This window comes from Nannospalax galili, unplaced genomic scaffold, assembly GCF_000622305.1.
Source record: "Nannospalax galili isolate Female #2095 unplaced genomic scaffold, S.galili_v1.0 scaffold1922, whole genome shotgun sequence".
In the NCBI taxonomy this organism is placed as follows: domain Eukaryota; kingdom Metazoa; phylum Chordata; class Mammalia; order Rodentia; family Spalacidae; genus Nannospalax; species Nannospalax galili.
Genome location: NW_008348865.1, coordinates 178075 through 188101, shown reverse-complemented (window position 1 = coordinate 188101; position 10027 = coordinate 178075). Strand labels below are relative to the sequence as shown.

The 10027-nt window shown below is 47.0% G+C and overlaps 1 protein-coding gene across 2 annotated transcripts in view; it reads right to left on the bottom strand.

The window, feature by feature from the left end:
* Positions 1–5236: 5236 nt before the first annotated feature.
* Positions 5237–10027, bottom strand: part of Pitpnb (phosphatidylinositol transfer protein beta) — a 68698-nt gene continuing 63907 nt past the window's right edge. Inside the window, exons 11-12 of one of the 2 annotated variants that reach the window (XM_008846117.3) lie at positions 8033–8117; positions 5237–7015 (exon numbers count right to left, since the gene is read on the bottom strand). In XM_008846117.3, the coding sequence (XP_008844339.1) occupies positions 8070–8117 (48 nt within the window). In that variant the 3' untranslated portion in view covers positions 5237–7015; positions 8033–8069. The remainder of the gene's footprint in view (positions 7016–8032; positions 8118–10027) is intronic. The other variant, XM_008846116.3, reaches the window with a different exon arrangement.

Sequence of the window (10027 nt, the reverse complement as noted above, 5' to 3'; positions counted from 1 at the left end):
CAGCAGGAATGCAAGCACTGACCTCAATCACACAAATGGAAAATCTGAGCCAGTCACCAGGAGGGGCAGGAAGAATTCTGAAATCTGCAGTTGGATTTCTAGCATCCGCCTAGGAAGGCAGTGAGCTCATGAGCCACCAGAAGTTGAACTTACAGACCTAGCCTCCAGTCAGAGACCAAAGTGCTAGGCAGACACATGAGGAGGTATCCTTCTAGGCCTTATATAGTACAGGTTTAAGTACAATTCCTATCTAAAGTGCAACAGTGAGAAACAACTGGGAGGGTGCCCTGCCCACACCCCGACTGTGCTCCCTCCCTCCAGGTGTTCACCGCCAGGCTCCCAGTCCCACAGGACTGCCCTCTCAGCACAACCAGGGAAAGGGAAAGGCTCTGGGTTGCTTGGAGACATAGTTCCTGGAGAAGCCACGCCTGTATGGGGAAGGAGGGACAAGGTGCCACTGAGGCAGGAAGCTAGGCCTGAGGGACTCAGCAGGAGCAGCACAAAACTGGGGGGGGGGTTTCCAGATGCCTATGGGGACACTCCACTGGGTCTAGGCAGGCCCTTGATCTTTTGCCTTATGAGACGTCAGGAAGTCTGTGTCTCAGAGGTGCTTATGAACACAAGCACAGAGTCTCTAGAATGGTTACCATGAAGGCACCTACCACAGTCATAAGACAATTATGAGGCTACAAAGCTGGTTATGAGCATCCCTGGACAGCACCCAAGCACTCAAAACTGTTTTTGAAATCTGTTGACACATGAAGAAACAACTATGAGAACCTAAAAATGGTGTTAGCAGGGTATTACCCTGGCCCATCTGGCTGCAGCTGGTTTCTCAAGGACCTAAGGCTACTAACTAGCTATAGGGCCCTATGACTGTGGTCACCAAAGCCATAAGCACCCAGTCCTTTACAGAAAGCTTGTCAACAACAGCCTCCAAGACCCACAGTTGTTCTGGCCTGAGGCTAGGCATCTATTAGGTCCCACCTACCTTAAGAAACCCCGTTGGAGTTTATTCCCTCTGGAGTAAAAGGGTTATTCTGTTTGGACTGAACAGCAAGTGGTGTCACAGCACATAAAGGATCAACATAGCACCTTACAGGTTCTCAGAAACCGAAGAGTAAACAGATGCAACCAAGGCCAAGAGCCCAGCCCATCTTCTAGGCAGAGGCCTGGCCTTGCCATGTCCCTCAAGGAGCCATGACACAGAGCTCAGGTTAACAAGTTAGTAGCATCTTGAGACCCAAATATTGAAGGTTGCAAAAGGTTCAGGGCATCAGAAGCAGAGAGGAATACACACACTGACCAATGGGAATTTCACCAGCATCATCTTTGGCTTCTGAGCACAGTGTGGTGCTAACCCGAAACTTACAGTTTGCGCTGGTTGGACACATAATGCTTAGGACCATTTCTATGGACATCATAGACATGGAGGGCAGCAGCTCATCACTGGCTCCCTGACTAGCAGCGGACCAAGAACCTGGCCGAGGCTGGCTCTCTGAACCTCACGGAGTACAGCCATACAGGTGTTCAGGACCATTAAGGATATGTGAGAAAGTTGCCTGTGACAGAGCCTACGGCTACCCACAAAAGGCCCTATGGGAGGGCCTGGCAAACTATTTTTGGCCTGGTGATGAAGCCCACCCTACTAGAAAGTTTTGTTGGGGCACACTGTGTATTCTTCTGTCCTAGTTTGCTTTCTGTTGCTGTGATAAAATACTGACCAAAAACTTAGGGAGGAAAAGGGTTTATTTATTTGGCTTACAGGTTACAGACCATAAAGGTAAGCCAAGGCAGGAACCTGCAGGCAGAAACTGGAGCAGAGACCATGGAGGACCACTGCTTACTGGTTTGCTCCACTACTTTTTTTTTTTTTTTAACTTTTTTTATTTTATGTGAGTGTTCTGCTTGCATGTATGTAAGTGCAACTGTGTCATGCAGAGCCCACAGAGACCAGAAGGTGACTATGGATCCCCTCGAACTGGAGTTAAGGATGGCTGCTAGCCACCATGTGAGTGCTAGGAATTGAACCTGGGTCGTCTGCAAGAGCAGCCGGGGCTCTTAACCACTGACCCATCTTATACTTTTCTTATACAGGTCAGATTCACCTACCCAGGGATGTTACCACCCACAGTAGGCTCTGGGCCCTCTTACATCAATTAGTAATCAAGACACTGCCTCACAGATGTGTCCACAGGCCAGTCTGATGGAAGAAATTCCTCAATTGAGAGTCCCTCCCCCCAGGTTAAGTACAGGATTACATCAAAGACAAAAACTAACCAGCCAGTGTCTCTGGCTGTTTCTATACTAAAGGGTTATAGAAGTAAACAGCTGTAGCAGACCACATGGTCCATGAAGCCTCAAATGCTGCTCAACCTTTCATAAGAAGTTTGTGGATCCCTTCTTTAGAGGATGGCAGCAGGGGCATAGCTTGGACCAAGAAACAAAGGGTAGCAAAACTCTGACATGCATCCAGGGGCACCGTTTAAGAGTCAGGGCCCAGTGCATTCTAGAGTTGAGGACTGAGTCTGGTTTAAGGCTCCTTTTAGTTTGAAGAGTCCCTGAAACATCCAGCCTCAGTGTCTGCAAAGGGAGAAGACTGGACTTGCAGCTCCCTCGTCTGTTCTCCTGTCATGTTTTGCACATCAGCTGCCAAAACTGCTACATCCTGCCGTAGGTTTCTCAGAGGGCAGAAACTGGATCTTCCTGATCCTCTATTAAACCCCAGGACTCAGAGGGGCCTTGGCAAATGGTTGGCAGACATCTGTTGTGGGTAAAATGAGTAGGTTCATTGTTGAAATTTCCATTAGGAGAGGTGACTTGGGGGCACAACAGTGACACCTTCCCTGAGGAAGCTAACGTGGGGCAGGAAACGAGACTCAAAAATCCTACCCATTAGTTGATTGTGACAACCCAACTTTGGCAGAAAGGTCACTCTACAACCAGGAGCTTCCCACAGGAGTGGCACCTGGCCTGGAGTTAGTACAGGAATCCTCTAGGCTCTTTCCCCAGCCCTGAGGAGGGGGTGCACAGAGCTCAGGCCACAGAAAGATAACTCGTGGAAAGGTGGTATAATCTTGTATGTATGATATATTGCCTGTATGTATATATGTGCACCCATGTTGTGCAATACCTGCAGAGGTCAGAAGAGGGAGTCAGATCCACCGAACTGGAGTTATAGACAGTTGTTAGCTGCCATGTGGATGCTGGGAATTGAACCTCTGTGAGAGCAGCCAATGCTCTTAACCGCTGAGCCAGCTCTCTAGCTCCAGACGGAAGGTGGTATTTCTGAAGGTTCAGTTTCCTAGGGTGCAGCTGGGACTGAAGACTTGTGATTCCCAGGAGTCCTCTTTTCAAACCAGCCTCTAGCATACAGACTGACTTGTGGACAGTACGGGGGCCTGGGTTGGAATGGAGAAGCTGGTTCTGAATCCCTCCAAAGAGTGAAGAACCCCTGTACCACATTACCTCAGGTAGAAGGAATAGGTCTAGCCTCAGATAGAAAGGATGGCCTCCACAGGAGACTAGTCTCGGATAGAAGGAACGGACTACAAAGGGCCTAGCCTCAGATGGAAGGGATGGACTGCACAGGGTCTAGCTTCAAGATGGAAGGAATGGACTCCACAGGGTCTAGCCTCAGATGGAAGGGATGGACTCTACAGGGTCTAGCCTCAGATGGAAGGGATGGACTCTACAGTGTCTAGCCTCAGATGGAAGGGATGGACTCTACAGGGTCTAGCCTCAGATGGAAGGGATGGACTGCACAGGGTCTAGCCTCAGGTGGAAAGGATGGACTGCATAGAGTCTAGCCTCAGAAGGAAGGGATGGCCTCCACAGGGTCTAGCATCCCTGGCTGAGATGCTCTGACTTGGCCCTGGAACATTCCAAGAACATGTGCAACTTCCACTTTACACCTTCAGAGGCAATGGTTTGAAGGGAGCTGCAGCTGCTCAGTGCTTCCAAAAGTAGGCTGGCAGGGTCCTCGGGAGAAAACCTGCCAGCAAGACATACTGGAACCTGGTCTCCAGAGCTCTCCTTCCCTCCCAACCACACCAAATCCCATCTCTAAAACCACCAGCAAGCATAACCTGCAAACTGCACTGACCACTGAACTCCACCTTCTACCTTCTGAGTGTTATCAGATCTGACAGCCAAAGGGCAAAGCCAAAGGGTTCTCCATCCAGTTGCCCAGCGAGTCCCACTGCGCCCTTTGTAACCAGGATCCGAGAGGAAGTGAACAGGCTGAATGCTATGGTGTCACTCACTTGCTGAGACTTGATCTGCTGGGGAGGCTGGACTGGGGTACTTTACACTAGCAGGCTGATTGGACAGGAGTGGGGACTGAGAACAGTGAGGCTGCCATCTGTGAGACGGTACAATGACTCACCTGCCCAGTGGCCTTGCAGATGGGCCTGTGGCCTCCACAACAGAGCAGATGACCAAGACTCAGAAAGGCCCTGGGGCTCCTTGGGTCACAGCTGCTGGGGCCTGCCTGGACTTCAGTTTCCTGGCCTGCACAGTGAGTATCTGTCATCCAATCTTCAACTCTGCTCTTGATGACTATCATACAGACTTGTAATGTGCCATTCCTACATCTGGCTCCCACACCAGGTGTACACCTGCCCTTACTGTCTAGGAATCTCTGTTGAAAGGCAGGCAGCTGTGTAGAAACACTCAGGTCTCTCAATGTAAGAGAGAGACACCATCACCACACATGCAAGCATGACATCTGGAACAGAACACCCAGAAATGAACCCAAGACAGCTTGGTGATCACCACATATTAACCTGCTCAGAGTGGCCTCCTTGTCCGATGCCAAGCTGCTCTAGAAAGCGAGCGACAGCTCAGGAAGAAGGCTTCTCGAGGAAGAGAAGAGAAATGACTGAGGCCCAAAAGGAGGAAGCAGTGAGCCCACCCCAGGCCCCTACCCTCAGACAATCAGACATAAGGGAAGAGACCTAAAGAGCACTGAAAAACCACAGGCTTTCTGCATTTTCTCCTTTAGAAATAATAAAAATAAGGACAGTAAATTAAGGAATCAAATGGGACAACTCAGCACAGCATACATGCATCTCAAAAGTAAGCTGCCACACAGAAGAAGGAACTTTCTGGTCTTTAATTTTCCCAAAGTGGGGCTGCTGAAAATGAACGAATTCTTAAAAAACTATAGGTGAAGTGGTCTGCAGTGTTCCAAACCAGACATGGCACTGGGGAAACAACCACTCAAGCACACAAGTAGCATTCTGTGATCAAATTTATTTTTGTTTCAATTTCATTTACTTTGTTTTACTGTAATTTACACGAGAGACTGCCAAGTAAACTAGGTATTTTACATTCACCACACATCCCCTCAATCTCCACAGTTGTTAGGAAAACATGTTAGAGTCTATGTGCGGGCTATTTCCTTGTGTGCCCAGCTCCCAAGAAGACTAGATGCCCAGGAGTTAGGTTCATGGAGGAGAGGCTAGGCTCTCCAGTGCCCGAAGTTAATAACCTTTCCACTAACACTGTGACCAAACCCATCTCCCAACAGTGCCCAGAGAGTAAACATCAACCTTTATCCTGAGGACACATAGGACACGGGGGACTTGGTGCTGACATCATTGTCTGATTCTCTGCCATTGCTCCGGTGGGGGGGGGGGCACAGAACAAGAGGAAAGAGGAGAAGGAGGGGGGCAGGAACATCAGCAAATGGAGTATGAGTGTGCGCTGTCCCAGAGGCTGGTGTACTCTAGGAGGGATGGAGGTTAGAGAGGCAGTTTGTGACCTTCAGGAGTATGGCTTCGGCAGTATGATTCTAGTTACACTTCTAGGACTACAGGAGAAAACCGGCAGACAGAGAAAGCTGATGAAAAGTCTTACCTAGATACCGTGCCTTCCTTAAAAAACAAAAAAGGAAAGGTGGCAGCGACTTCTGACTGCATCTGTGATGCTCATGCCCGAAGATTTGGGGGGGTGGGGGTCGGTCCTTGCTGGGCCTTAGCATTGTTCGGCCAGCTTGTGCCACATTTAAACCGTTTCTACCTCATCCTCAGCCTCTCCCCCTGGCATGGATTGCACAGGAAAAGGGTAAAAGGTCACCACTATCCCGTGAGCTGAGAGACATACAGACCATCTGCATAGTTTCCACACTGCAATTCCAGGAAAGTCATTCCAGAAACTACTCCACAGAAGGGCTGTGCACAGCCTGCAATACTATGCAATTTCTTTATCAGCTTGTTTAAAATTGTCTAGTGTTTAATATAAATCACAAACCGTCATCACTGTTTTTGCTAGGTTTGATGTAGAAAAATACTTGAAATTTAAAATATAAAACTCCAATAAAAAGTCGAAATTTTTTAAAAAGGATTTTCCCACTCCTGAGGGCAAACTAGTAAAAAGAGGCCAGTAATTTCACTTCTTACTTGATACTATCAAATTTGGCTGGGAGATAGTGACCATCCAGAAATAGTTATAAATACATCTGGAGTATACATTTGAGATTCACTGGAATACCAAAAAAAAATTTGTAGAAATCTTTCTGTAGGAGCCTGCTGCTTATGGGATGAAAATAAAAGTGGAGATGACTTAAAAAAAACAAAGAAATAACCAAAGGCTACACATATTGGTCCACACCTGACATTTATGAAGCATACTAGCCAGCATCATATCGCAGTTAATTTGTCCATCAATGGTATCACGCTGATAATTATTAGACTCTGCTCCAGGTATATATACTGAAAATAGTTTCTTTTCATTCTTGCTGAAGATAAGTACAGTACTTGGGAGAGATTGTCATAATCCCTCAGTATGTTTGTATGTACATATATACATACGCATGTGTGTACCTGGACCTGCAGCTCTACATGCGTTCTACATATAGCTACAGACACACACACATACACAGCTGGGAACCTGTGCGTGTGTGTGCATCACCACAGGCACACGTCGGAAACGTCAACACTGCGAGACGCTGGTCGCTTCTTCACTCGTCACTAGCTGCACTTGTTCCCCTCACTTGACCTTGGCTCCGTAGCTGTAAGAAGGTGAAGAGAGCACAGTGGTTAGGACAGAGACAGGGCTCAGCACACCTCTCCAGAGAAAACTACACGACACGGCAGAACTTTTGGCAGAAAATGTTTCCCACACTACTGCATCTTAAAACCTTCCTATTTAAAAAGATTCTGGCCATAATAATGGTGAAATATTTGTTTCATCAGAGTGAAAAATAAATTATAAGCAGAAACAAATCACAGAAAGTTAGTACTTAATGAAAGTAAAAATAACTGAAAACATTTTTTATAAAATGAAAACTGTATTTTAAGAGCTTTGGAGAATCTTTGAAGGGCTGCAGCGGCTGCTGGCTGTTCACGACTGACACTTGATGGGCAGTCATGGGGGGCAAGAGAGGGCGTGTGGGAGCAGCAAAGCAACTCAGTGTGGGTGTGGGAGCAGGTCCTTGCTCTAGACCTCAGTGGTCATCTGGTTTGGTATCTGCACAAGACAGTACACATGGTTCTATATTTATTCTGTCTCAGTCTATGGGGCGGATTCAGATGCTCTCTGTCCCTCTAGGGAAATATGAGCTCATGAGCCATGGTGAAGTAACACCACAGAAATGTTTTATGCTATACACTGAAACCAAAACAAGTTTATGGAGGAACGTTAGCTGCAAAGGGGACTGCAGAGTAAAGAGAAAGACTGTGGTGTCTAGAAAACACTTCAACTACAATGAGTCACTGAGGTTGGCCTGGTTGGGGGGCAAGAGGGATCTCCGATTCCCTCAGGAATTCACCAAGAAACAGGTCAACTAACTGGTTGGCCATCGAAACATCAATGGCAGTGCCACCAGAACCAGGGCTGCTACAGTCAACCTAGCCACAGTTACAATGACTGGAGTGAAAACTCTCATGCTCACCATTTCTAAAATATGCATCTCTTCGATTCTAAAAACAGAATCACATTTAACACCGATAAGAACATCTGTGCTGTAAGTCCCCATCACCAACAGGCCCAGGTTTGTAAACGTCTTTTCACCCAGGTCTTCACTTACACAGTTTGATAATGTCTCTGACCTACAGGGGACTCATCTAGGCATCAGCAGCCGACGTGCCTCGGACGGAACCCTTCTTACGCATCTAAATGTAAAATAAAACCGTGAGCTGCTAAAAAATCACTCTAAGTAGGGGTTAGTAAGCAAGGGGAGAAAAAAGATCCAGAAACAATTATATATACTGCCTGTTTCTGTGAGGAGTGAAGTTCTGAGCCTCTCAACTGGTCTTGCCTGCAAGAGACTTGCAGGGGCTCTCCATAATCAGCATGAAAAATATGAATATTATGTTTGCATCTAAAAGACCCCCTTGGAGAGCAAATTACTAAGGATACAATGGGAAAGGGAAGTGCGGATATACTGTGAGAAAACACCTCAAGGGCTTGGTCCCCACTTTCACTGTCTCTAGACCAGACAGGAAGCCTCATGAAGGTGTGCTTTGCTCGCTGCTTCGCAGAGCCTCTTCTCAGTGCTTTCAAGTTTACTGAAAAGAGGGAAAATGAAAGAAACAAATAGAGGTACAATGTATGGCAAAAAAATAAACAACAAAAGCATGCAAAAGTACAGGTATTCACAACAGCATACAGACAACAGATCACAAAGGAGAAAACCAGAAACAAACAGAAAATAAACATCATTAGTACATTTCTAAAATTCACCTTCTGCCATTCTACCCCTAAAGAGTCTGGTGAAGACACCAGGAATGACATCTGCCTAAAGTCCCCTCCACCATCCAGCTAATCCCTGAGATTTCTGCAGACTACAGGTTGAAGATGGGATGTGTGCACACGCATGCCCTCTTATGCTCAACCCCAGGTGCTGAGCATTTTCTTTAAGGCAAAAAACCATTCGTGAAAAAACAAGCCAACTCTTAAAATATTTGTAATTTGACTATTATAATGTATGAAATTCTTTGATCAAGCGTTCCTAAACACGATGCTACCCCAGGCACTAATGACGCTGGACTGTAAGTGGCAGATGCTACTACTGGGGCCTCACAAGGAGTTAGTGTGAGATCTGTCTTAAAATACTTGAAATATTTAAAGATCAAACTGCCACAATGCTACCCTGACAGAGTTTTAGCAAGCTCATGGGTGATTCAGTCAGTCTGATCCCTGGGCAGCTTTTCCAGCGCCACTTCTAACTCATATGGCTGACTGGCAGGACAGCCACTGAGCACTCTGATGTACTGCCACGGGTGGGAACAAGAGCCAGCACCTCTACCGGGCTTTTCAACATGTGTTCAGCCATCATCACACTGAGAACCTGCAAGGGAGCAAGAGTGGGGACAGGAGATCTCAGCCACATTATGTCCAAGGGATCAGGATATTCACCACCTGGTTGCTACTATCTTTTCCTCACCTGATAGTTTAGTACAGAAAGAAGGGCTCCTTCCCAAGGGGTGGGACCAATAAAACTTGTGCTTTCTGTAACCCTTTGGCACTGCTGGAGAGGCAGAGCTGCAGCCTGGAAGGGCAGAGCTGGTGGGTGTTTCTAGAGCCTGGAGCACTGGGAAGGAGACTAGGCAAGGCAGGGGGAAAAAAATCCATGCTGGGTGGAGTAGTGCCAGGGTCACTTGGGGCAGAAGAGCACCAGAGGGAGCTCCTGCTGTACTTGCTGAGGGAGCAAGTACAGTGGATGAGAGGCATGGATAGGAAGGCTGGACAGTGAGAGCCGGGCCTGACTGCCTAAACACTTGTAGTTAAGAACAAAGGGACGAGGGAGAGTCTTCCATGTCCACCAGTCCACATCCTGCACCAAAGACTCAGAAGTCAGAGTCCCAGCTTTAGTGAGAGAAAATGGACCCTGAAAGCCAAACCCCAACTTACAATGTTGTCTCTATGGGAAAGCACATTCCAAGTTTCAATCAACCTAAAATATTTTGGAGCAAAATCCATTCATAAGTTGGAGTCTGTCTATAGTAAGATAAGGGTAAAACATTTTATTGCCTTATAAAGAAAATATGCCCTAGCCTTCTCCAAAGGTTTGTATAAAGCT